This window comes from Gavia stellata, chromosome 6, assembly GCF_030936135.1.
Source record: "Gavia stellata isolate bGavSte3 chromosome 6, bGavSte3.hap2, whole genome shotgun sequence".
NCBI lineage: Eukaryota > Metazoa > Chordata > Aves > Gaviiformes > Gaviidae > Gavia > Gavia stellata.
Window position 1 is genome coordinate 1,390,260 of NC_082599.1, and position 27,672 is coordinate 1,417,931.

The following is a 27,672-nucleotide window of genomic DNA, read 5'->3' on the forward strand; positions in this document are numbered from 1 at the left end:
TATTTCCCATTTTGAAATCCTAAGACTGTTGCTTAGTGTCATTTACGTTCAGCCTTCTCCTCCAAAGATTGCTAAAACCATTCGATGGTTTAACCGACCAGTTTTCCTCTTCCTAGTTTCTCCATCACGCGGCTCTTGTGGAGAAGTTTTCCCCATCGAGCTGAAGAAAGCACAGCTCGGCTTTGAAAAGCCAGAGATGTCTTGTGTAAGAAGCACCTTAAAACACAGAGCCTGGATGTGGTCCGGGTACCGACGCCAGCGGGTTTTTTCTGTTTCGTTAAATGGGGCGAGATCTGTTTGTGCCCAGCAGGCAAGCCACCACGACACCCAAACATCGCCACTCACCGAAGCCTCGGGGTATCGGGGTCACTTTGCTGCTGACAGAAGGCGCAGACGTATTTTCAAAGTCATTAAAGTGGCCGTTTTTATGTCGCAATTAAGCCTGCCACCCTCCCCCCAGCCTACAACGGCACTTCCCAAGGCTGCAGCGGAAAGCAGATCGCAAGGCTGTTTGGAAAACCAACGGTGAGAGGAAGGATTCGCTTAGCCACAGCTCCGAGCAAAGGCGAACGTGTGGCGGAGGGAAGGGGGCAGGTCCTTGCTCGCAGCAGCACGTAAATGTATTTCAAAACGTTTGATCTTTTGAGAGCCTCAGCCCAAAAAGCCAAGGGTGGGGATTGTTTTGTCAAGTTTTTTTGTGTGTGTGTGTGTTTGTAAATGACACTTGAGCACCTGGAAACATACCTCTGCGTCTATCGCATCATGAAACACTCTTTGAACCTCTCTCCCTAGATTGTCATTGAAAAGACGGCCCCCCGACCCGCTTTCTTCTCAGATGGTCAGGAGGGGTATGCAGCCCACGCCAACCCCTCCCTCGTGGCACACCATTGGGGCCATGAACGTCCAGCGGTTTGTCTCCGGGTCATACATTTCTACCGAGCTGAGGTTGGACTGTCCATCGTAACCCCCCACCGCGTAGAGACGGCCACAGTTTGCAACCAGAGAGACGCGGCTCCTCCGGGTGTTCATAGGGACGATCAGGTACCACTGATCCGCCATGGAGCTGTAGACTTCGGCGATGCTGAGAAAGCCCGAGCCATCGTAGCCTCCGCAGACGAACATCTTGCTGCCTAGCGAGGCTGCTCCGTGGCGGCAGCGCTTGTTGAGCATGCTGGCGACCGGGTGCCAGGTGGCCGTGTGATGGTTGTAGTATTCCACCTGCAGTCACAGAGAGCACACGGCATTAGGGGACCCTCGACGAGACCTACCGCGCGGCGCGGAGCAGGCGGCTGGCTTCGATATGCAACTGCAAGCTTGCGCTTTGTTTCTTGATTTCATACAATCATATTTTGTATCGTTATTAAGCTTTCCTAACAGCCAGGATCCCACCAGCCATTGCGTTTCACCCCACTGCCTCTGACCTCAGCCCAGTAACTCCCTGGTGAGCTGGAGCAGGTGAACGGGGAGATACCACTCTCCCCACCCGCTATGCTGCGGAGACCACAGCAGATGCAGCTTTGAAGATGCTCCCTCTACCTCTCTCCCCTTTCATCAGCTTCTGTGTGGTGTTTTAAAGGGGTAGCTGAGCCTCAGCACCAAAAGGGCTGAGCACCCTTCAATTAAAAGTTCAATTGCCATGGGATTGTGTCTCAATTTCAAGGTATTCATTTTCCTCGTGCACACAAGATCGTGCTGCTGCCCCAAGGCAGAACCAGGCAAAGCTCCGTCAGACCCAAACGGTGCACATCCAAGCTCTCCTCAACGATCCCCTAAGTCTCCCCCTAACCCCAAGTGAGACTCCCCACTCTCTCCAGGCAGCAGATTTCAGCTGTAACAGTCAAAACTTTCCAGTTTTTCACATCAGACGACCATCACTCCTGACGCGGTTCAAACCTACATCCCACACCCCGTGGCAAAGGGCAGGGTTTCTTCCCTTGCTCTGTGCAGTAACCTCTGCCACGTTCCGAAAAGGCATCTCCTTCCTGGATGTTTGTAGAAGGGCTATCTGGCACCCCACAGGGGAAAAAAAAAGCCCCAACCAACCACCATTTCGTATCCCTTGCGTTTCTAGAGAGACCATTAGATGGACTCCTCCTGCAAGGACTCCTGCACTGCTCCAAACTTGTCACGCTCAGGAACGAGCTCAGACAAGCAGATTCGTAGTTCTTGGCTCTGGGGTACTTCAGGCTGCAGACAACAGCCCGCCCCTGATCTGCCGAGCACGGCAGAAATGGTTACTGCTGCTCCCAACAAACCCTTTATTACAAATTTTTGAGAGCGGTGCATTAGTGACAGACCCAACTCAGATACGGCTCCCCGCGTTCTTGCTCCCGAGCGGATGAACGAGTCTTTTCTGTTCCGCATCAGGTTTTTCTTTAGAGAACAGGCAGAGAACTGAAACGCAGAGCAGGTGGACAAGGACAAGCGGCCTCGTACCACCAACTCCCCAAGCTGGGAAGCTTGTTTCAACGATAATCCGTTCCTGAAACTGAAGCCATCAAACAGGCACAGAAAGCAGAGGTAAGAGCCTGACAGCTGGGATACTTCAGAGTTCAAAGGGATGCAATGATAAAATGATTTAAAATGAGAAGGAAGTGGGGAGACAACAAAATGAGCTAGCTCAATCCTTTTGGTGCTGGGGAACAAGAGCAGCACTTCCAGTCCAGTTCCCGGTGGGTACCTGGCTGGCTCGTTTCTTCCTGAGTGAGAAGGGCCCTGGAAATGACAGAATTTGGTGGTGCAAACACTTATGGCACTTTGGGTTCACAGGGAAAGGGCGCGGAGCCTTTCCAGCCCCAGCCTGACCTTTCGGCTACCTGCAGTAGATGAATTTCTGCACAAGGCTGGCAGGAACCCGCACCCCTCAGACTTACGCTGTTGAAGATCTGTAGGCCGTCGTGCCCTCCCGACACGTAGATCCGGCCCTCGAAGACGGTGACTCCAGCGGCGCTGCGGTTGGAGCTCATGGGGGTCACCACTGTCCACCTTGCCGGGAGAGGGGAGAGGTTAACAAGGGCTCCTGCGGGCATGGCATGCACACAGCCCGTGGATTATTTCAACTCGATGGGATTCTCTAGGACGGGGTTCCAGCCACTCTCTTTTCACCACTTATTTTATTTAAACCGTGGTTTTGTTTGCTTGCATCCAGGTAAACTCTTGTGAGGAGGGATGCTGCTCCACTGTCAAGATATAAAGGCTTTTCAACATTGTTCACTGTGTTAGTTTACAGCCCGGACTCCCAGCGGTGCCACAGCACAGCACTACCCTAGCAGCAAACAGATGGATAAGCTGTAGGGCATGAAGAGCTCTTACTTGTTTGTTTCTGGAGAATAGGACTCCACGGAGTTGAGGGATGAGTTTCCATCGTATCCGCCACATACGTAGATCTGGCCATCCAGCACCACTGTTCCCATGGCACTGCAACGAACAGCGGGACCCCGTGAGATAACCGTAGGTGCTGCCACACCGCCCGTAACACAGCAAATCTGCACAGCCTGCCTTGCCCGCTGCCTGCATCACCTCCTTCACCACACCAAACCTCCTCCTCTCCCCCCACTTCACCTCCAGGCTGCTCAACTGCTCAATCCCATCTGAGCGCTGGGTGTCACAGGTCAGGAAAGATGCTTGCGGCATGAGCACGCCCCGTTTTCCTGATCAAAGGAACTAAATCAAAACACAGGGAGAAATTTTGACCCAGATCATGAGTCAAAATCCCAGCAATTCCAGCTTCCCATGAAGAACCTCCCCACTGCTGCTGGTCAGAGATAACGCTGGTGAGGGACATGACTGCACAGCCTCAGGAGATGCACTAATTGCTGTCAAATGTGAAGCTCGTTAAACCAAGGTGCTTGACCCTGTCATGACACCTTGTAAATCACATATTTGGCTCACAAAGGTTATTAAATGAGACGCTTCGGACAAGAGACCAGAATTCCACCTTGAAAATGTAGTCAAAGCTTCTCATAAACCTTGGCAACAAAATCCTCAGTGATAAAACCCCAGCACTACAGCCGGAGCCGAGCAGTTTGTACAATAACTGACATTTTCCTCCACACAAGAGCATCCAACGCCTGTTCTGCTTGGTTTCAAGGCAGAACAACCCAGTCATGGAAAAGCAACTGCCTCTCACCGTGAGAAAAGCTCCCAGGAACCTCACTGCTACAGAAAAAATGAGCTTTTCCACTACAAATCGGAGCCTTGTGCCCAGGATTTCATGTGCTCAGCCGCTTGCAGTGTGTAATCTTCCCAAGCGATCAACGTCTCGGACCACAAAAAAACAACCCAGACAAACCATGATGGTAAAGAGCTGCAAAGCTTGCAGAAAAGTGAACAATTTAACAACTCTCAGTGACCGGGCACAAGTGCAAAGAAAACCACAGGAAAAACCCCAGATGCCAGGAAGATGTTTAAACATGGAAGCAGCTACCACGTTGCGGTGGGGAGGACAGGACGACCACACAACTTAATAGGTGGGTTTTCGAAATAAAGCACGGTAAGCTCCCAAACCCAACCACAAAGCGGTCTCCAGGCCGGTTGTGAACTGTGCAGCTCTTTTCATCAAGCACAAACACCTCCTGCTTAGCTGTAAACTCCTCTCCCTGGACGATAAAAATACTCCTCTCCTTCTCAGCTGTGATTCTCTGATGCTTTCTGATAGGGAAAGAAGATGCCAGCACTGGCCAGAGATGGTAAAATGGGTTTATTTGACTCCCAGCAGCACAGGAGCTTCCTACGTGGTGCTCGCTAGTGCTTTACCTATCATCTAGTATCACAACATGAAGAAATGGGGCTCTGACCACCTCTTTTGGGACTCCAAACCCTTACAGACTTCACCAGCAAAACCTTAATTATGCTCTTTTACTTTGATTTCACTCCTTGATGCCACCAGAACAGAGAAAACTCTGTAGCTTACAGCCCACACTGCTCAGCTGCTTTTTACTTGCCAAGGTCTTAATGGATTTCCTTGTAAATTGATGCTGTGATGCACAGGTATAACTTTGTTGAGCTGCTGACAGTTTTCTCCTCTTACCAGCAAGTAGTGCCCAGACTCAGCACGACCTGCCTACCCCAAACGTGGCCAAGCAAATCCCACCTGCTTCCATACTGCTCCACTCCTCCTTTTTCTTTTGCTCCTTCACGCCACACATGAAATTCTCATTCAGCATCCACTACCACCCAACACCTCCAGCCTTCCTACACCTCATTTTTCTTTCTCCTCCTGCTCCAAAGGTCCCCTTCCCACTGAGCGAGCTGCATGTACCTTCGCTTGCTGTTCATGCTTTCCACCTTGGACCACGAATCCATCTCCGGGTTGTAAACCTCCACAGTGCTCAGCCTCAGCTGACCGTCGTAGCCGCCGATGGCATAGAGCAGTCCGTTCACTACCGCAACGCCGACTCGGCTCCGGGCCGTTGTCATCGGCTGGCACTTCTCCCAGCGGTTGGCAATGGGATCAAAGACTTCCACCACATTCAGCGAGTCACCTGCATAAAAATTTGCTACTCAAATTAAAAGAGGGAGACCTGATAAAACACTGTTCTAGCAAGCTTGCCCATAACAGAGGCACGTGAGGGATAAGCCGCTGCTGCTCTGACCCCAAAGATGGGGCTGACACAGGGACTTTGCCTGCTCTTCTCTGGGAAAACAGCCAGGACATTCTATTCCAGGCTCCCTGCTCCCACATCAAAGTCAAGTCAGAGGCATTTCCCAGCCACATCTCTACGCACCCTCAATGAGAACCTGCTCTAAAAATTCACATAAACGGCACTCCGCAATGCAAAAAGGTTGTAGAGTGTTTCAAAGCTTGCCCATGCTCTGTATCACAAGACTTGACAAGCCTTATAACCTCAAAGGGGCAGCAGAGACCTGCAATGTCACATCTGGTGGTGTCGCTGCTTCCTGGGAACGTAGCAGCTTCTCCATCGGATAAATCAGCCGCCATCGGATAAATCAGCCGCGCTGTGGTGTGACCGGGGTGTGAAGCCCACGAGGCAGTGCCCAGCACACACCCGCTGATCAGACCCTACGTCCCAGGTTAACCAGGTTGGTTGAGGCTCCAGCAGACCGTTTCATGAACACTTTCTGTCCCCTTTTTATGCTACGGCTAAGCTCATGGAAGCGCATCGTGTCTGCACGCGTAATCCCACAACCCCACCGACATCACCTAGATATCTCCGAGTTCTGCTTGTTGCAAGGGCACCAGCCTCAAAATGCTGATTCTTTAAGATATGCAAGAATATCTATCCTAAATAAACCTGACCTAGACAGAGCTTCTAGCTGGAGGATGTTAAACTATGGGCCAGCCACCTTGAGCATTTCAGTGGAAGGATCAAAGTGCCGCACAGAGGAGGAGAAACCACTCAACGCTTCGCATTAGGGAAATGCACGATCCCATTGTCGCACCCAGCAAACTACGCTGCTCTCGCCACTGCGGGGAGTGGATATGCAAGGTACCTGCTGAGTTAAGTCCTCCAACAGCATAAATCAATCCTGCGATCGACGTACAGCACCGAGGACGGGTCTTGAACGCCGGGAGGTGTGGCCGGCGCTCTGGCATGAGGTGGTAATCTTTTGCCTCATCAACTAGATCCCTGAAATCAAAGCCAAATAGTTAAAGAGCTCGGTTGATATGATGAAACCTGACTGTCTTAAGTCAGATGAAGATGTAAGCAACTGACTTTCCCCCTCCCATGGCCAACACTTCTAGAAGGTGATGTGGCCCTGTCGCCAGGCTAAAATTGGGAAGGGTGCTTTGGTTTTTTGCTACGTGAGGTGCTCTGTCCACAGAAAGAGAGAATTTCTGTCTCCAAGACTGCTAAACCACACTCCTGCTACCTCCACCCCTCTGAGGGCCACCATCCCCTGGGTGGTTTTCTAACCCCACGTCCAAGCCTCACCTGCATTTGTGGCAGCAACGAACCAGGTCGTCTTGTTGCACGCGGTCAGTGAGAAACTGAGGTCGACAAAGGGGTAGGCGGATTTTGGACAGGAGCTCGGGTAGGAACGACTCTCTCTGGTTTCGGTCATACCGTATCCAGGCTAACGCAGCTTCAAACACCTGTGAAAGAGAGGCATGGGAAGTTGGAGTTTTGGGGTTGAGGGATTTTTTTTTTGCAAGTTCCTACTGCTGCCAATTGTCCGATGGAAAAGAAAGCACATATTGACAATGGTCTTCCCCTGATCTCAGATGACAGGGTTTCAGGACAGAATGGCGATGCTCTACATTGCACCAGAGGGCTCTGCTGACGCGTGATGCTCGGGTGGCTTGGCTTTGGCCTTGCTTTCTCTGCCTCTGACTTAGTCTGCAATAACACTGTACCACGGGACAATAGATCAGTATGTTTAGTACGAGTGTTTGCAGGGAGATGAGGGAGCTGGGAGGAGAGTTTTGTTAGAGGAGGTGGGACAGAATGCAAAACCTCGGTTAGGTGGTGTCAAAAATCAGCAAACTGGGGAAGAAGTAAAGAGGATGGTGCTGCTCTATGAAAAGCAGAAGAGTTTTGATGAGAGGGATCCATCTGTTAACTTTGGATAACTACACAATGGATGTCTAGAGCTGAGCTGGTCCCTCTAGGCTCCCTTCGCAGACACTGGAGAGGCAGGCCTCCTCAAAGCACAGTTCCCCTGCCCCGCTTTGGACGACTCCAGATTACAAAAGGAGCCTGCTGACTAGTTTAATCGGAGACATGTACTCCTTGGTTCACAGGACTCTCACAGTTAAAGCCTGAGCTGGGTTGTCCTATGCTCTTGCGCTTACATCCGGATGACTACGTCCAAGTCCCATCACTGTCGCCCAAGGCGGAGCTCCCACTGAGCGCAGTGTCCCCAGCAGTCGCACTGACCAGGGCTCACACTCCAAGGCCAACATCACACACTGCAGCCTCATCTCTGTGCACAAGTTCAGCTCAGGGAGATCACAAACCCACAGCAGTCTTCCAGAAGCTGCAGGAGAACTGGTCACGGTGGTTGTGGACACCACCTCGCAGGATGGCTCCCCTCCTCTGGTTGTAGAGAAAAGTCCAGGAGTACCACTGACCAGAACAAAATTATGAAGTCCTCCTTTTATGGTGGAGATCCGGAGTCTCTCACACCGCCTCTCCTGAAGCCTTCAGTGCAGGAATACTTCTTCGATAGGACTATGGTGAGCTTATAAAAACCTTACTTCTACTCTGCAAGACGCTTTATGACTAGCAGATAGGCTGCACTGCACTAAAACACTGCCATTTCTGAAGAGGGGGCTGGCAGCTCTCCGAGCACGAGGAAAAGTCACCAGGGACAGACTCTTTGGACTCCTACCTGCTCCACAAAGGATCCACTTGGAAAAAACAGCAAGAGACAAATTTGTGGTACGATACAGCAACACGGCTGGAATGTGAAGCAGGTTCCCCTCCCTTCCCATTTCAGGGGCATTTCAGACAGTCTGATTATCGAAGCACTCCTTTACCCTACATGGAGATAGCTGTGGGTCTGCTTTTTGTTTGTCGCTGCCTTAGTAACCTCCTCTGAAAGAGGAGGACAGATTTCCTGGCTCGAGGACAGTTCTGTTTCTCTTGCAGACTGTCAGCCCAGCACCGATAGATTCTCGAGGCTGTTGAAATGTCCTAAGGTTGCTCAGCCCTGCTTTCTGTTTTTTTCTAGGAACAAGACAGTCTAGAGGAACCTCTTGATGGCAAATTCAGTGGAACAGTCATTATAAAATGCTGCAGCACTCACAGCAACTTCTTTACACCTCAAAAGCACTCCTCTGGACTTGAACGTGAGCTCTGTAAGGAAGGGCTCCCTGCTACTGCCCACACCCTCAGCTTCTCTTCCAGCAACTTATTGACAGTAAGGGGCACAGCTGAAGGTCCTCAGGACCCACCAGGTTCCTCCTCTGTCACTGATGAATCAAACCACCTCAAAACAATGTTATGCAAAATCTCTGGTTCGAGAAACTCTACCAGGCGTTTCTCGGAGCAAGGTAACATTGGCAGCACAGACAAGAAGTGGGGCTCAGGGAGTCATCATAGCTCTGTCGAGCACCTCTTAGTGTCCCCACTGTGCCAGGACATCTCAGCTTTATCCAGACCAGGCCTAGGGTTATACCCCATTCCAACCAAAAACCCTCCTAAGGAAAAGCTACCTCTGCTGAGACCCACACCAGGTACACACCTGCTCTTCAGACTTCACGTTGAGCTCATCCCTAGAAACGAGCTCCAGGACGTCTTCAAAAGGTAGTGCCAGGAACTCTTCGGACATGGATACCTCCACAAAGTGCTGATGAATGAAGCTGTTGGCAGCATCGTAGAGCACCGCACACATCATCGTCTCTGCAAACTGCCGCACTCCCAGGCAGTTTTTAGGGTGAAGCCTGGCAAAGGGGGGAGAAGGAGAGCAAAAGTAACGTCAGTTTAACGGAAGGATAGAAAGAATTACGAACAGGTTCAGTGAAGCAACACAAGCCTCGGAGGATACGTGATGCAGTGAAAGCCACGGCTGTGTTGTCTTCAACGACAGCAGGTTCCAGCTCACTGATGAATGTATCTACACAAAGATCTGAAGATGAATCCACAGCAGAGCCAGAGGATGGAAACCACAACTTAAAAATCTCTCCCGAGACCTGCCAGGGAGCCACTGGACAGACTCAGCTGACTCTGGGTGAAGGCTGCAGGTTGTCATTTGAGGGGAAGCGTGAGGCTCTGCACAGCAATCCTTCCCTCCCACATCTCAGGGTGCCTGGGCTGTGCATCTAGCACCTTCTTTAACTCCAGTATGGGACAAAGCTAGATTCAAGCGCATTGTGCAAATACCATCAGTCTCTGTTTTTCATCTTATATCTTTTCTAAGTACTACAGAACAGCATCTTTTACAGCTTCATAAAGCCATTTCCTGAGACTAAGGAGGCTTTATCACCAAAGATGCTTTTGCAACTGGAGGTTAGACAGTGAGAAGTAGCGCTGCAGATCTCTCCAGCACAGCCAAACAGCCACTGCATAAAGCTGCTCAGTGGCATGAAGAAGCTGGAAAAGATGATACTCGTTACAGTCACGTGCTCTACAGGAACAGGTATGTGTCCTGGACACTCCTGTCCAAACAAGAAGCCCTGCCCAGTACAGGCATGTTACTGTTCAACAAGAGCCAATAGTTGTGTTGTTTTGTGGCACTAATCATCAGATACTAAACTAAACACTACCTGTATAGAGAAAACACCTTGGGCTCTGATGGTTTCAGTGTCTAACAGTCTGCAAAAACCAGGCTCACCTGTTGACAGCTGTGTCCAGATACACGCGAGGACGTGACGTCTCTTGGGTCCACTTTGGGGAAAGTGCCCTCAGTCACTGCCCTGTACCGTGCTAAGAGCAAATACGTAGCGCTGATGGGGGGGACTTTCACGTGAGGATGGCTCTCAGGGCTCACACAGGGCTTGGTTACAGCACTATGGACCTGGCTGTGCACAGGGGCTTAAAAATATCCCAAATCTTAACTCCATTTAAGAACGAGAACTCGGTGTGCATGCTCCAGCTCTTCAGGATAGTCAGAGTCCACCAATTTTCTTGTTATTAATCAAAAGTGGCAGGGCTTAATTTAGGACACCCAGTTGCTCCTGGCAGATATGGGAGAACTGTGGCAGCTAAACCTGACAAATCAAATCACCTCACTAAATCTACATATAGCTCCAGCCACCTAAAGCTAGCAGGGACTCAAAAATCAACGCAACCCATCTCTTTCCAGCTCGGTGTCATAGCCAGTACCTCCAATAAAATGTTTTTTGCAAGAAAAATGAATACTCTGTAATCTTACATAACTTAATTTTAAACAAGCTGCAGAAACTCAGGATGCACACGAGACTGAAAATTGAGACATCTTAAACACAGAGGGAAAAGATTTTTTCTCCCCAACCCATGATTTTAGGATACCTCTAAAAGTAAAGAAAAATAACTGGCTGAGATGTTCCATTTATTTGGTAGGTATGTTTAGTGTCACGCCACGGAATACACTGAACAGCTGCAGCGAAATCAGGCTGGGGAAACTAAACACGTAAGACTCCCTGGCACGAACCGAAAATGCGTGTGGTACGTTTCCAAAGAACAGCCCAGCTTTTCCATTTCCAGATCATGCTGCTGGAACAATCTTGTAGACAAACACCAGCGAGGGAATTGAAAAACCTGGGACCAATTTAAGGCTCTGCCACAGCTTCCTGTCTAGTTCCTTGGTTGAGTCCCTTTGTTCCTCCCCTCTCACACACGCAAGAGCAGAAAGGGTAATTACTGCGAGGATGGGTTAGTTAGCAGTAGAGGCAGTCATGCACCACTGCGATGGGTAACCGGCTAGCTAACTCTTAAAAAGGGCAATGTTCACTCAGTTTTCCTCTGGGTATTAATTCTCATGGCTGGCCAAGGCCTTATATCGTGTCCCAGCTGTAGCATCTCATAAGCCAGGTACGTTATTTCATAGGCAATGAGAATGGCAGGTCTCGGGAGACGCAGACCTCCTTATCACGCTGGCAGGAGACATCCTGCTCCCTCCCAAGCCAGACACAGACGACTAAAACCTTGCTGCTGTTGGGGAGCAGTAAGCACAGCCGAAAGACAACCCCTTACCTCTCTCTGAGGAAAGTGCAGCAAGCGTCTTTGATGTTCTGCAGCTGAAGGAAACTTGCTCCCATCAGCAGAGACTGGACATTCTGCTGATCTATTGCCAGGTGACCATTGTAGGCAAAGTTGATCAGAGCCTCAAGTGCACTAAACAAGGAGGAGAAAGGGCAGAGTTTATTAACAATTAACCTAGCATGGGACACTACGAACAGAAAATCCTTTTCTAGTGCCGTTCGCGCAGAGGGTAGGCTTTCAAGCCTTGCACCACAACGCCGAGGCCCGCAGAGCGCTCACTATCCCTCTGGATACTCTCGCTCACGTGCTTCGGGACGTTACCTGGGATCCATCCCTTGCATGACAATCTCATCCTGCTTGCACTCCATCATGTCGTTGGTGAACATGGCGTGGAAGTATGGAATAGAAGCTGCCAGCACGATCCGGTGAGCACTGAATTTATGGTCTCCTACCTAAAAGGAGAGAAAAGGGGAAGAAGGGAAGATCAGCACCATCCACCACCAGCCGCACGGTCCAGATGATTCACTGTAGCACAGCTCTGACAGCACAGCAGTAACAGAGGGCTGAAAATTGGACAATTTCCAGTTGCAAACAGGACAGCAGCCTGTCTTTTAAATTCAAACTTTTGAATCCAGTTTTCAAGCCTCATAAGCTGCCATGAGCAGCCAACCAGGCCAAGATAAAACAGTATTACAGCCCAAGAGTGGGTCATCTCCAGATTGCTAACAGAGAACGGCCAGGTCCACAGAACCAGGTGTTTACACAAATCAACTCAGTATTCAACTGCATGCACAGGTTTCAAACACAGATCTGCTTCCCCCAGCTGCTTGGGGCAGAAAACGCTCACCCATGGCCCTGCTTCAGATAACACCCTGCCCCTAACAGCTGGCAACCTCCGATCCCACATCACCCGTCTGATCCTGGGACACCCCGAGCACAGCCGCAAAGGCTCCACCTGACTCCTGGACTGCAATTATTCTGCAGAACTAAAAGCTGGGGGACACAGCCACCCGTTTCCTCTTCCTTAGCTCCTCCTCTGAACCGGTGCCCGGCTTACAGGTTAAATCCCACGCACTCTTCTCGGGCAGACATCGCTTACCTTTAGCTTACGCTCACAGCCAGTCACCTTCACTATAACCTAGAGGCTCAGGGGCTCCTCTGCTTTAAATCTCTGCAGGTTCGCTTTCCCCAGCTTTGCTATACCCGCTCACATTTCTATCCTCTGAAGAGCTTTCCTGAGCTATAGAGCAAGGCTTGGAAGGGGCTTCTTGCATCTCTGATTCCACTTCTCACTCCTACAGACACTATAAAATATTTTATCCTCTTCTGAATTACACAGGTCTTTGCTCTGATTACTTCTGTCTATTGTTCAGAGCTTTTTTTCCCCCCTGATTTCCAGGCTAACCTGACTCACATCAGTCTATGCCCATCCCAGCTTGTGCAGAACTGCCTTTTTTCCCCACTTAAGCAAGATTTTCCCATTTGAGCATCGTTTTGCTGGGACAAACAAGCTGGCACAGCAGGTCCTCTACTCTCCAGGTCATCCGAGGAGCCCTTCTCTTCTTCTCTGTACTCCTCTATGAAAAGCTTCATCACCCTTTCATGTCTAGGCAGCTTATTAACAAAAATGTTGTTTGTATTCAGGGTTTTCATGGTTCTCAACAGTGCCTTGCCTCTCCCTCTAGGCCCAGAGCTCTCACACCCAGTAAACACGATTTGCTGGGAATTTAGAAAGCAAAAATCCTGACACATTAAAAAAAAAAGAGAGAGAGAGGAATTGGGCACTACACAAGATGCATAAGCAAGTGGGATTTTTTTTTTCTTTTTGAACAAAAGCATACTCAACTGCCACAAATGCTGTTACAAGATTTTTTTAAAACCAGCTTGACCACCCAGCTGCTTGCTGTGCGTGCCTGCCTGCACGACAACTGGGACTCGCAAACATTTAGCGTGTGGTCAGCTCACGGCGCTGCGTGCCTCGGGTGCAGGGGCAAGTCTGCTCTGCCCAAGCTTCCCAATTTAAAATAGTGCTGCAAACATCCAGTCAAATGGCTTCCAAGGTTTGCTCCAACCTGGCAACGGCAGGGCCACTTCTGGAGAGACTTGCCTCTGTCCTGGTCAGCGTAGGTGTGCCTGAACCCCTGCCCACGCTGTCCGCTGTGCCTGGATTACCCTGCACAAACCCTGCTGTCCTGGATTTTGCAGAGTTCCCAATGCCTAGAGCAAAAGCAACAAGTGAAATGGTATGGACTATTACAGCTCACGGAAAAAAAACCTCACATATATACTTGTACAGTGACTTGTTAGCCAAGATGGGTAAAGGTCAGTATCTATCTCTTCTACTAACCCAAAACCACGTGTAAAACATCCCAGAAGCTCCAAGACTTAACAGCTGTGCCACAAATACCAGCAAATACTCTGCTGCTCTGTTCCCTTCTCTGCTAACTCAGTCATTAATTTATCTCACACTTTACCTCCACCTCCTGCCCTCCTCTGCCGGCATCGAGCAGAAGGAGATGAGCTCCTCAGACAGCCAAGCAGGAGCCAGACGGTGATGGGGACAGAGGCAGGAATAAGAGGGCTTGCTTGGCAGACGAGGGCTAAGATGATGTTCCAGGAGAGAGAGGGAAGAAGCAGGAAAAAATAAGGTAATGAAAGCAAAAGGACAGATATTTTATAGCAGTGAGCTGGTAAGGATAAGCATGGAAGTTAAGACAACAGCTCTACCAGAGCTACAGCAGCAGGTGCTGAACCGCAGTACGGGCACAGCCCGCGCTTCCTCAACGTGCAAAAATCATCAGCAGCTTCCTTGTGTGCACACAGAGGGATGGGGAATCTCTGGCAAAAGGAGTCGAGGATGCTAGGACTCGCAAAGGAGCCCACGGTCAAAGAGGGGACTGAGCTCAAAGAGGGCTAGGGCTTGTGGCCTTAAGTAACAAACGTTTGCAGAGCAGTTTCCCACCCTAACTTTATGCAGCCTCTTGAAAGTGAGCGCAAACTCCGGCCTGGCCTCTCTAACACAAGAGGTTTAAAGACACTTATAAATACAGAGTTTAATGAGAAAAGCCCAGAAGAGGAAGGGAGCGATTCAAGAACCTGCGCACCCCTGAAAGCTGACAGAACCTCGCTGTGTCCACGGCTGTGGGGTTTTCATTTCCGTACTCCGCGTGGCTAACTGCCAAGTCGAGCACACGTGCAGACAAACAACTTCGCTTCTGTTTGTCTCTCCGTGTAAGCGAGTGACCAAGGCGCTGCTCGTGAGAGAAGCTCAAGAGGTACAGGATTAAGATAGGTAAACACGGAGACTCGGGTGCTGAAGCTCTTTGTTTGGAACTTCTCGCTGGGGAAAGGTTTACATATGACCAGCCGCAACCTGGTTGACCGCGATGACTAACTCGCTGCTCAGCCTGTCCACGTTCCAGCCCCGAGGCTCAGAAACGCCAGACCTGCTCAGCAAGCTCCGGCGCTTCCCGGCCCGTTCCTACTCCGTGGATGAAGCCACTCGGCCAGCTGTGCCCACAGCAGCTGCTCCTGGCTCAGCCCGATGAGGGATAAACACCGGCGATGCTAACGAAATGGGTCTCATTATTGACATACCTTAATGCTGTACCTCCCGTGCATCGTACACAACGCCCGGCAGCCTGGGATGTCTCACACAGACCTGGCAGAAGCTGCAGGAGGACTCCGGTAGCTCGGTGGCAGGACCTGGCCTGTCCTTGTCACTTCCCCAGCTCCTCGCTGCCATGTGCGGAGCAAGGTCTAAGCGTCATTTCAGAGCTGGGGGACAGACACTGCTGGTAAAGCAACAGATATATGCCCACAGATGAAGCCTGCAGCATGAGAGAGGTCTGTTCCTTGGTCAAGGGCAAAGGGCTGATTAAAAACTCCAGGCTGTTTTCTTTCATGCAAGATGCAATTCTTCTTTAAAATATTTTTTTTTTCTGAAAATCTTTTCAACTAAAGGCCAGAGGACTGCAGTGCTGGGAGCCACCGACCAGGAGCTAGTCTGGAGCACCCAGCTTCTGCAGGGAAACCCCTTCCCGGGTATCTCAAACGTCCCAAAACACAGGAAAGCTCCACTTTTGCTCTCAATATTTCTCTGGCTTGAAACAATGTGAAAGAACAAGGCGAAAGAACAAGGCCTCATATCTCTAAAATTTTGAAAGACAACGTGATGCCTGGAAGGAAGTCAGTCCAACTGCAATACTTACTTTGGTTTAATACATCTCTTAACTACAAGACGTGTTTGGATGAGTGTTCCCATCCAGGCAGTGCAAAATGTGGTTGAGTGTGCAAGAAAAATATTTTAGTTGAATTTAATTTCCACCCAAACACAATTTGCCAAAAATCACAGCTATTCGAATGTCATTTCACCTTTTTAAAAATAAAAATCAGTATTAAAATTGAATAGGCACCTATGAAAATGATACACCTGCTTCAAATGCATACGGCGATCCTCTAGTTATAACCAAAGTTAACCTTATAACTAAAGCTAATAGCAATTTCAACAGGAAGGTTATATTTATTCAAAACAAACAAGCCTACAGTGTTACCGAACAACGAGAAAAAGCCCTCTGTTTCGGAAAATAACTGTAAAGTACAAGAGCAACGCCAGCTTGAAATTTATTTTTAAAATAGATCTATGTGTTGGATAGCCATCTAAGCCATGGTTAAATTCACTGATTTCAGTTGCTGGGATTCATCTAGTCTGCTGTGCCCTGGGATTTCCCAACCCTCGAGCAGCTCACCAGCACTGCTCATGCTTCCCTCTCCCTCTTTGCTGAGCACGAGGTCAATCAGCGCTTCCCGTGTCCTTTGCCAGTGCCTGATTTCTCCGTGTGCCATCGCGTTGTCACTCTCCGGGCAGCGGTGAAGGACTGTGGCACGTAGACAGCCACTGGTAACGTCACCGCTGAACCAGACAAATACTGTCTGCAATCGCCTGCCCTTTTTCTTCCGAGGAGTTCAACCCTGCAGCTCCAGCCTTTTTTTTTTTGACCTTGCCTCTCTGAGGGACGCATGTATTGAACTGCATCTCCACTGCCTGCATTTCTCCCTAGGAAAGGCAGAAAGGGATGAAAACACAAGAGATGCTTTAGGCTCCAAGTCCAAATACAACAGATTCTAGCACTGCCCAAGAGTTTGCACAGAGCTAAAGCTTTCCACTGCACTCCAGTCTCAGGGATGCATCGCTGTGCTCTCACCCCACGATGGGCTGCCACCAAACGACCTTATTATAAATAATATGCCTGGTTATTGCAAAAGTTATCACGTATAGTCATTCAGCAAGATTCCCGATGGGTTAATGAGAGCTGTATCATCACAGGGATGAAATACCTTGTGTCTGGGCAGCACCACCCTTCCGGCTCCAAGCCACTCAGCAGCTTCAAGGGACAGGATTGTTCCCCCGGTGGTGTACCCCCCCTTTGTTTAGGAAAGGTTTCACCTTGGGTAACGCTCCATTTAACAGATTAACTGCACTGGGGACGACCCTGCATAGGCAGGGCAGGGTTTGAAGTAACCGGAGTTCATTTTGGTTACCCGCACGGAGAAAACTCAGCTCTCCACGCAGGGCTCGACCTCCTGCCCCGGCTTGGTCCCCATCTACGTGCAGAGAGCAGCTGGACGGCGCGGCTGAAGCCACCTAGTTCACAACTTCTTCCTTTGCACTGGTAATAGCACTCGCATGACCTCGCCGTTCAGGGAAATAAAACAGAAATAAGCTGTACAAAAAAAGGGAATAATTTTCTGCTGTCGTAGCAGGGGAAGGGGGAGGACTGGGACGGGCCCTGTCAGCAGCGAGATCCACGGAGCTGCATCAGCAAAGAGCTGATCCACTCTGCGATCGCCACCAGCTGAACGGGAACTGTTTCCTGGTATTGGACAAGACAAAACCTGCGATTCTATTTTTTTTTTTTAAACTTGCTCCTGTAATGACAGAGGGCCCTCGGGGAGATTTATAAATTGGGATCTCTGGTCTAGAAGCTATCATTATGTTCATACCATCAGCACTTAATGGCAAGTCCCGAAGGAACAACTAAGTTTCTCGCTGCAGGCAAATGACAATGCTTGTTTTTCCTGTAGAAGACGAAAAATACTTCCGAGGATGAGCACACAGTGCATATCCCCTCAAATCATCCTTGCGTCTTCCGATGCAAAAAGTGCTCCCTATCTCCAGGGCCAAACGATCTCCCTTCCTTATGACCAAATAAATACGCTTTCCTACGCCTGATGGAGTCACGCTACAGTCACGTAAGTCTAACAAGAAAGTGAAAAAGAGCTCATCCTCTTCTTGGTATCATCCCACCCTGCCACTGACAGGTTTCCCCTTGCTCAAAAATCCATCAAAGCCCTGCTGGTACTTCTGGAATTAGTGGGCAGAACATAAGAAAATATAGAAAAAGCTTTGTCTGGTTGAGAAAACCCCCATTTTTGTCCTCACTAAGTGCGGCTGGCAGGGACGGTCCACTCGGTTCCTGTTTGGATTTTACAAAGCAGCTCGAACTTGGCCATGCAGCCTTTGGAACTTGCTGCCCTGTCCATCCGTATGCAAGAGTTGTCTCAAAGGAATGATTTTCCTTTTCATTTTATATTTATATACTGCTGCATACACCCCAGGACCGAGGTACCCAAAGGGTAGGATGCCGCCAACGCAGAGAGCTGGTGTCTCCGACAGCAGCAGCTCCCTCCTGACAGCAGGATTTCATTGCCTACCCAGCGTCATGGCGCAAACTGCCGAGAAACCTCCGTAAGCTGGGATGTCACCCAGTATTTTGCCTCCCTCGCTCCGTGTCATCATGGGACGTGCGTCTAAACCAGAGTCTCGGTCGGGGATTTCAGCTTTCAGCTGAAGGTGGAAGCTCTCGTTTGCAAGAACAGACTGTTTCGTGGCAATACTCATGATGTTAGGGAAATCAGGAGCTCCTGTTGAGCTAAACACAAATCAGTGCATTTATCTTTCACTTTTTGAGCCTGCAGTTCAGGACTGTCTCCAGGCACAAATGAAATCACCACAAATTTAATTATATCTACATCACTAAGCCAGAATTAGCTGTTTATAGAAGCACCAAAAAGAGAAATAGCCCAGAAACTCCACATCAGCAAGCTCACTGGGAAGAGGCTTGAGGATAAGTCCTTCAGGCAGGGCTATCACCCCTTTCATAGCCCGAGCAAAACACCTTACCTTTCAGAAGATTTCCACCTTTATGCAAAGATGTGCTATTTTACAATATATAATTTTAGGGGCCTTTCTTTTAAGACAAAAGATCTTGTTTCTGGTAAACCGTAACAGAACCACTGCTTGCAAAGCATCCTTTCTGACCACAAATATCACAGAATTCCCTTCCAACGTGTTCTCTGGACAAGTAACAAAAGGCATGCTCTCCCTTACGCTCCCACGTCCACAAAATGTTAACAAGTTCCAGGCTGCAATGAAGCTTTCTCCATAGAAAAATGGTGTAGGTGTAATAAAGGCGTCTATTGTTTTCACGACATCATTACGCTGCATAGCTGAGAAGTCTCTCGAGTTCTCTGCTGCAAAGATCTTCTCAAAAAAATGCATCTTTCCTGACATTCACACAGAGAGGCCATAGCAGAAATTAAGCTAGCGTCCAAGCCATCGTAGCCAAGTTTAGCTAAGCAGAAGATAACGGAATAGTAAAGTTTAAGAGATCTTGCATCAAAATTCAGATAAATACTCTTCCTCCCCACCCACCCCTTCCCACGCAAACAGCAGCTGGATGAGACGTGAAAGAGTTTTGATCAAACTTGGCATGTGCAAAACCAAGAGATCGATGCCATTAAGTCAGACATCCTTCTGGTCTAGACTAGAGTCCTGCTGATATAATGGTAACTAATTGCTTTGAACCAGAAAAGACATCCCTTTTGCATGTACCACACCAACACACGTTCCCAGATAATTCACTTCCAATTCAGAGCAGTCAAACTGCTTTGCTGGAGCCCAGCCTCCCCATTTCCCGTGGGGATAGGGGAAAGGAACGCATCCCGAGGGGATTGCCTCCAGCCCTGCCCTCCTTCACGTTCCTGAAGGACCAGTAAAAACAAAGTTGAGGGTAACTCAACAGCTGAGGGCTCCTCCAGCCGCAGGCACCCTGGTTCCCTGCCACGTTCCCCCGCCACATTCCCCAACCTCTTCACAACAGTAACCCCAAATCTCTCCTGTAGTCCGACAACCTCTATGGCAACACAGAGAACGCCCAGCCTCTGCTCTTAACTCATCCCACAGCATCCTGCTCCTCAACGGGCAAGACATACCTGCCAGTGCCCCTGCCAGACACCAGGTTAAATACCCCGGTCACCGAAGCCCACCTGAAGCTGTAGGACAAGTTTTGCTTTAAGGAAAGCAAATAAAAACCAGCGCAAGTGGGTTTGGAAGTCAGACAGTAAAGCCTTTTTGCCATGCTCAGTGAAGCCGAGTAAAAAGCTTAATGCAGAAATGTGTGGTTTCTGCTAACGCTTCAGGTTTAATGTCTTCATAAAGCACTAAAAATACTTGTATTTATATAAGGGGAACAGCATTGACGCTTGCCGAGACCTCGGGTGGAAAACCAAGTCCAATTGTAATCCAAAGTAGCTCATCATCGCTGTATGACACGATTTAAATAAGGTCCTTAACCTAAAGGTCTCGCATGCCTAACAGATTATCTGTTTTTTAAATCTATCAGCTCCTCAAATAAAAAGATACTCCCTCTCCCACCAAGCTCATTTTCCTTAAGGATCTCACAAACATGCTCAAACATCTGCAGAGCAGCCAGGCACAGGGTTTTCAAGGACCCTGCTGAAATTATACAGGCAGCCTAAGCTGTCTGGAATTCCACTTATCTGCCACGTCGGGACAAAGGGAGGCTCCTCCACCTCTGCGTCTGCTTGGCAGCAGCAGCTCTCTTGGGTGCATCTGCTCGAGTTTGGAGGGTTTGGAGTTAACAGTCTGCTTTGGAAAAAACTGTGATTAAAACGGGAGAAAAGCCAACAGGACTATCACCTGTCAGTCCGATCTGGATTGTATATGAAACAAATAACATAACCTCTCCACAGCTTGGAAGTATTTTAACTTGCCAGGCTTGCGTTATTTTTTGAGACTTTTCTAATTAGTCTTGGAGTTAGTCATGGAAATATGGCATTCAAGCAGTTCCAAACCAAATGAGGAACAGCAACAATACCAGGAGCTCACATTAACTTTGCTCTTTGAGGATTCAGAAAGGCACAAACCTTTTCTCTTTTGACAGAGGGTTATCCAAGATCGCTGGAGGTGCCAGCCTGGCACTCGGTTCTCCTCTGGCTCTGATCGCAGCGAGCAGCAGCTATAAAGACATTTCCCCGCCCCCCGCCCCGAATTTATCAATGAAGAAATAGGACGAGTATTCCTTCCCTGTTTTATGGAGCGGTGCAGTCCACAGGCTTCCAGCAAGCTGCTGATGCGTCCCCAGAGAGCACTTGTACCTTGGCCTAAAGCAGAGACGCAAACTCCAGAAAACAAAACTGCCCAAGCAGCTTTCATCTCAAGAGGATATTTGTCTTCAAAAAAAACAATGCTCAGGAAGAGCACAAATACCAAGTAGCTTCTTTTCTGCAACTAAAAAGCAGATCAGGATCTCCAGATCAGGGAGTAACGCCCCCAAATACCTGCATTTGTCAGTGAACTGAGATTCTTCACACTTTTGCAGCATTTATTTGTGAGCTCTAAAATGCGTTGAGAACACAAGTGCATAGAAAAGGGACTACAAATCCATGCTAAAACAAATGGGAAAGGTTCTGCTGTGCTACCGTGTACAGGAAACCAAAGCAGTGAGGGGACAGATCGGTAATGCAGAGCTTTTCTCATCCAGTGAGCTCAGTAAGAAGCTAATTAATTTCTATCAATAAGGTAAAATCAGCGGCAGTGCTGACTGTAGAAATAACTGAAGACTTCTTGATCATGTTTAGACAGAAGGTGATGTTATGGGTGAAACGATCTTGGGAAGAAAGAGCTCCAGAGAGAAGCAGAGTAGTGCCTGGACAGGAGCATGACAGCACTGCAAACAGCAAAGCAGCCAGGAAACAACCCAAAAGTCTCCTAACACAAAGACAGCCTGAAAGAAACTGCTTTATATCCCATTCCTGGGGCAAAAAGGGTGGATGCAGAAATCAAACCTCCCTGATTTCATCCCAAAACCCCAGCTGTCAGTAACTGCGATAACATCTGACCCATAGTAGATGGCACCCAGAAGAGATCTCGCTACAGCAGGTCCTGCTCCATGGCCAGAGGTGCTAAGCACATTAAATTTGAACTTATCCCTCACACATATGTAAGCTTTGCCACTCACAGCCCATTTCAAGCCTGAGAAGTCCAGGCAATTCAAATTTTGGTCCATCACTGGAAATCCCAGTTTGGCCCCGTGTGCAGGGTAAGGGGAGGTGCATGGAGAGCGGCTGCTTCTCTGTTGGTTTTGCTGGTCGCCCTGCTTTCAAAGTCCGCTATCACACCTCAGAGCGTATAGTCCAAAACTGAAAACTAAATTTAAAATAAGTCTACGAGTCTTCAAACCTCTTGACACGGCCATATTTGTAGCTAAAAGCCTCAAACCTCACCCAACTCAAAAAAAAGTAAAGCAGCTTCCTTTCTGCACACTTGACAATTGCTCCAGGCTTGGCGTTTTCCCATCACAGACGCACCCACCATCAGCTTTGCCAACACCCCCAATATTGGATGAGGAGAGAAATACCGAGTCTCACTCTTCCGTAATATTACTCTGGTCAGGTTAAACAGGCAAACAGGGTGGGTTTGGTTGTTGGTTTTTTTTTTTAACCAGACAGGACCACGCCAACACACACTCTAGCAATCCTGAGAGAAGAGAGCAGTAGCAGAAATTCAGCTTTAGTAAGCAAAAATCCTACTTTCGCCAGAGGAAAATGAACTAACCACAGAATAAGGTGTGCCTCCTTGCCTTCCCTCCAGTTTATTCACATTTGCTGCTACCAAACCATCCTAAAATTATTCTTTAAGTAAACATTTCAGAGAGTCGCCAACGGGAGATTGAAAGAAGATGATGCCTGTGATGGAACATCTTCAAGAGGAGCTCTGACCTGCAGCTATTTAAGAGACAGGAATAGAAAAGGACTTTTCAAATCCATAGCTTCGACCATCCGCACAGGAAAGGAGCTTTGGCTCTCGATGAACATTTCCTAAGCCGCTGGAAAGACGCGCGGCTCACTTGCTGCCCCATGAAATTTTTTTTTCACATGGGCAATCAGGAGAAGCAGTGACAGATTTCCCTAAGCTGAGTTTGAATAATCGGAGCTCCAAGGGAGCCAGTCAGATCAGCACTTCTTGCTTTTAATCGCATCTAAACCCAGCTGCCGTACGCTGCTGAGGCAGCACCGTCTCCCGCAGAGCAGCATGAACTGCAGCAAGACGGTTTCTGAGAAAGGAGAACAAATTCTGCCCCTCCTATTTACTGAATGAATGCTCGCCTGGCTTTACGAGGGGAATAATTAAAACAAACAAACGAGAGTAACGATGCTTCCTAACAATTTTAGGCCTGTTTGTACAGCAAACATTTCTGTGGGCTGGGAGAATCATTTACAGCCACTGACCCCAACGCTGATATTGCTAAAGAGGCCACTAAAAACCTGAACTGTGCTGCAACAACGCTGCTCGTTCCCATTTCAGCTGCGAGCCTGAACACTGGTCACATCAGGCAGAATCCAACTTCTGGCCCAAAGGAGTATTTGGCAGCTTTTTTTTTTCCCCCTCTTTATAGAGGTGACAGCCTAAATGTACTAGGTGCGAAAAAAGAGCAACAAACTCGCCCCAGTGGTGCAACAGGCACCAGGACCCACTACAACCTCCTTCAGTTATTGACTTTAAACACTTCTCGGTGCTTTTCCCACCTTCATTTTGGGTAGGAAGTATTCAGACGCCGTCCCCACTAGACAACTCACTTGGCAGGCTCCTTCTGCATCATGCTGGATTTACAGCTTCGCCAACGCATGCGGAAAGCGTTCCCGAGCAAGGTCAGGGAAGAGCACGTTTTGCGTCAGCGGTGTTCAAGGTGGCTAACCGATTCAAAGCCACCTCCAAAGTCAAGCTAAGAAAAATTACTTCTTAAACATCCAGCAGCTAGAGAAGACACCCTGTACTGAACAACGCGGAGGAAAGGCTTGGCTTGGCTTCAGCAGGCTGCGTTAATTCAATCACCGTGGGACACGCAGGCACCAAGAAATCTGATGTCAAGAGGGAGAAGCGGCAAAGAGGTGGAATATTTTGACATGATGACTCAACATAACAAGAGGAATCAAACGAACGAAGTACTTTGGATTCTGCAGCTGCATGTGTATGAGGGAAAGCCGGACTGTTTGTCTGAACCAACATGGAAACACACTGTCAGCCCTCTGCCAAACCTACCAGTCGTTGCTGGGATCTCTCTTCAGTACAACAAAGAATTAACCAGGCAGTGGAGAAAGTTAAGACTCATTTTAAGAATGACAGAGACATCTTTCTTAATAGGTTTTAAGCGTTCACAGGAATGAGAGGCTCTGCACCCTCCCCAGATAGCAACAGTCCCTGGAACAAAATATAATAGAGGGAAAAAAGAAAGTGGCACCAACATGGTGCCCTCATCCATAAAGCTGCCCAGCACCATCAGGGCACTCATTCTGACAGCTCCTTCAGCCCTCAAGCCTTTAAAAGTGTTCCCACTCTGCCACCAAAGATATACAAAGTGAGATAAGCAAGATTAAATAAGCACTTTGCTATGGTAAATCTATGGGAAAACTTACTCAGAAGAGTTTTGCAGAACAGTAGTCAGGCATTTATTTGAGATAAGGCCAGGGCCATATACCTCGTCGCTATTGTCTCCCTCCGGACCACTCAGAGCAGCCCAAGCCCAGCAAGAGGACCCACAGTCAGCTCACTACGGTGATTCCAGAGATGCGGGACTCACAGGACCTGAGAATCTTCTTCTGCAACATGAAGCCACCTCTATAACACAAAGTTTAATTCTAATAAAATGGCACTCTCCATCACAAACCAGTTTTGTCACAGAACTCCCCCAAGTTATGGCACAAACTGTCGCAAATACCACGTCTTAGAAGGTAACAACCTCTGCCAAGGAGGATCAGCGCACGGCTGTGCTCTTCACGATGAGCATTTCAGCCTGCGAAGTAGTCCCTCTTTGCGGGAGGCTATAGCTGATCCACGGGGAGCGGGCAGCCCTGCGTCGCCCAGGGGTGCACCCCAGTCGCACACATCCTGCTGTCTCCGTGACAGGCGCAACCCTCGCCGGCTCCTTCTTCGGCGGCAGGAGGTAGGTGAAAAGTTTCAGCATGAGTAGGCTGGGAAACACCTTCACGTTTAATTAAACTTGAGAGTTAATTCTGGAATGACTCAACCAATCCAGGGAGCTGCACGTCGCACCCACCCCACGACAAAACTCTGCCCGTGAGCTCCTGGTCTGAAGGGCTCTGGCATCTCCTGCCCGGCGCTGGCCACGGGCCGCTCTCAAAGCCCTTACAGCCCGCCCCTGCCGAGCCAGGCACGCAATCCTGAGGATTTACCAAGGTTATAGATTATTTCTTTGATGTAAGAAAGTGATGTTCTTAAAAGATGGAGGTTTCCTAGGGAAAAGGACTCTTCTCCCATGGGTTGGAGCAGAGGTTGGTCCATAAACTCACACCAACCCCATCCACAGTATGTCCTTCCAAATCACTCCTCGGTGCTGGGACCACCACCAAAACATGGCGGGGGGGTCTGGGGTGCCCCGTTTCCCCCCAAAACAAGATATTTTATTGACTCACTCTGCCCAGCTGCTGGAAGAACCATGATGGCTCCGAGGGAGATGGAGCCTCCATCTCCCACCCCATGCCCAGGCTGAGGCACAGAGTTGGGGACAGGGTGTCACCGGCACGTCCCAGCACCCACCCTGGGCTGGAGGTGCTCAGCACCCCCCTCACCCCCAAGGGGCCCTCACAGAACCCCTCCCCCAGGGCTGGGGAGGCCCAACACCCCCTGATTCCCCACCAAGGGGGCTGGGAGGAGGGTCTCAGCACCACCCCTTTCTGCTGCCAAAAGCCACGGGAAGGGGGGACCCTCAGCTCCCCCTTCTCCCCACCAAAGGGGCTGGGGGGGCCCTCAGGCCCCCCTCCTGCCCCCCCCAAAAGGGCCCTCAGCTCCCCCACTCGCCGCCCCCCCAAAGGGGCCCTCAGCTCCCCGCCTTGTCCCCCCCACCAAAGGCACCCGAGAGGACCCCAGCTGCCGCCCTCTCCCCACCAAAGGACCGGGGGGTCCCTCAGGCCCCCCCAGGAGCGGGGGTCCCCCACCCCCCCGGGCCGGGCCCCACCTTGAGGGTCACGTCGCAGAGCTTGCCCTGCCGCCGGATCTCGCCCATCACGCCGTAACCGCGGCTGGGCAAATCGCCCACCGAGAAGTGCACCAGGTCCTCGGGGTCCAGCTCCGGCTCGGCCGCCGCCTCCAGCATCTTCCCGGCCGCTCCCGCCGCTCCCCGCCTCGCTTCGCCTCCCCCGCACCTTGTCCCCGCCCGGCCGCCGTAGCGCGGCCGTCTCCCCTCCCACTTCCGCCTCCCTCCACTTCCGGGGGAGGCCGGAAGTGACGGGTACTATGGCAACGGCGTACACAGCGCCACGGGCCGCCGCGGCTTCTCCTCGCCCGGGCCCGGCTGAGGAGGGGGCGCAGGTAGGTGAGGGGCGGGGGCAGCCCCCGGGAGTCGTCCCCTCCTCAGGGCCTTCTCGTCACCCGCCTCCCCCGGCAGGGTTGTCCCCACAGGCCGCCTGAGCCCCTCAGGCTTTGTCCCGCTCCTCAGGGTCTCGCCCCGCTCCTCAGGGTCTCGCCCCGCTCCTCAGGGTCTCGTCCCCCTCCTCAGCGTCTCGTCCCCCTCCTCAGCGTCTCGTCCCCCTCCTCAGCGTCTCGCCCCGCTCCTCAAGGTCTAGTCCCCCTCCTCAAGGTCTCATCCCGCTCCTCAAGGTCTCGTTCCCCTCCTCAGGGTCTCGTTCCCCTCCACAAGGTCTCGTTCCCCTCCTCAGGGTCTCGTTCCCCTCCTCAGGGTCTCGCCCCGCTCCTCAAGTTCTCGTCCCCGCTCCTCAGGGTTTCGTCCCACTCCTCAGGGTCTCGTCCCCCTCCTCAGCGTCTCGTCCCCCTCCTCAGCATCTCGCCCTGCTCCTCAAGGTCTAGTCCCCCTCCTCAAGGTCTCGTCCCCCTTCTCAGGGTCTCATTCCCCTCCTCAGGGTCTCGCCCCGCTCCTCAGGGTCTCGCCCCGCTCCTCAGGTTCTCGTTCCCTTCCTCAGGTTCTCGTCCCCCTCCTCAGGTTCTCGTCCCCCTCCTCAGGTTCTCGTCCCCCTCCTCAGTGTCTCGTCCCCCTCCTCAGTGTCTCGTCCCCCTCCTCAGCGTCTCATCCCCCTCCTCAAGGTCTCGCCCCGCTCCTCAAGGTCTTGTCCCCCTCCTCAAGGCCTTGACCTGCTCCTCAAGGTTTTGTCCTCCTCCTCAAAGTTTCGTCCCCTCCTCCCCCAGGCTTTGTTTCCCCCATCTCAGATGATGTCTCCTTAGGCCTCGCTCTCCCCCTCACCACCCCACCAGCCTCACCTCCTCAAGATGTTGTTTCACTCCCTGTCTCCCCACCATCTCCACCCCGCCAAGGTCTGCTAAAACATGGATGATCCTTTCCCTGTCCCTGCAGGCCCCCTCCACCCCAGCCCCCTCTCAGATCACCCTCCTTTGCCCAGGTCTCCAGCAAGCAGGGCTGTGGGCATGGCTGTCCACAGCACTCCCTGTGTCCCCTGTTATCCCGGCATGCCCTCATCCCGCCTCTTCTGTCACCTCTCCTAGGCCCCCGTTATCGGTGCACGGGTATCACCAGCCGCCTCACATCCCGCACTCTCTGGTTGGTTTGCACTCAGCTGGGAAGGCAGCAGGTAATTTGGGGCTGTTCTCTCCCTCGTTCTCCTTGGGGTGGAGGTGGCCCAGCTGAGGATTGTGCCCTGGGCGTGCAGATGGCCTGGGGTGCTGGGGCAGAACTTTTGGTGTCCAACCGGGTGGATTCAACTCTCAAAGCATTGCTGGAGTTTGAATTCTAGG

General features: G+C 50.5%; 1 protein-coding gene across 1 annotated transcript; it reads right to left on the bottom strand.

The window, feature by feature from the left end:
- KLHL18 (kelch like family member 18) lies at positions 1-26,062 on the bottom strand. Its single transcript, XM_059818537.1, has 10 exons — positions 25,925-26,062; positions 11,910-12,040; positions 11,580-11,720; positions 9,151-9,349; positions 6,897-7,057; positions 6,454-6,590; positions 5,261-5,483; positions 3,313-3,417; positions 2,874-2,985; positions 1-1,218 (listed from the first exon to the last, which is right to left on the bottom strand). Exons 1-10 carry the CDS (start codon positions 26,060-26,062, stop codon positions 832-834), a joined length of 1,734 nt encoding a protein of 577 aa, XP_059674520.1. The 3' UTR covers positions 1-831.
- Between the last annotated feature and the right edge of the window lie 1,610 nt (positions 26,063-27,672).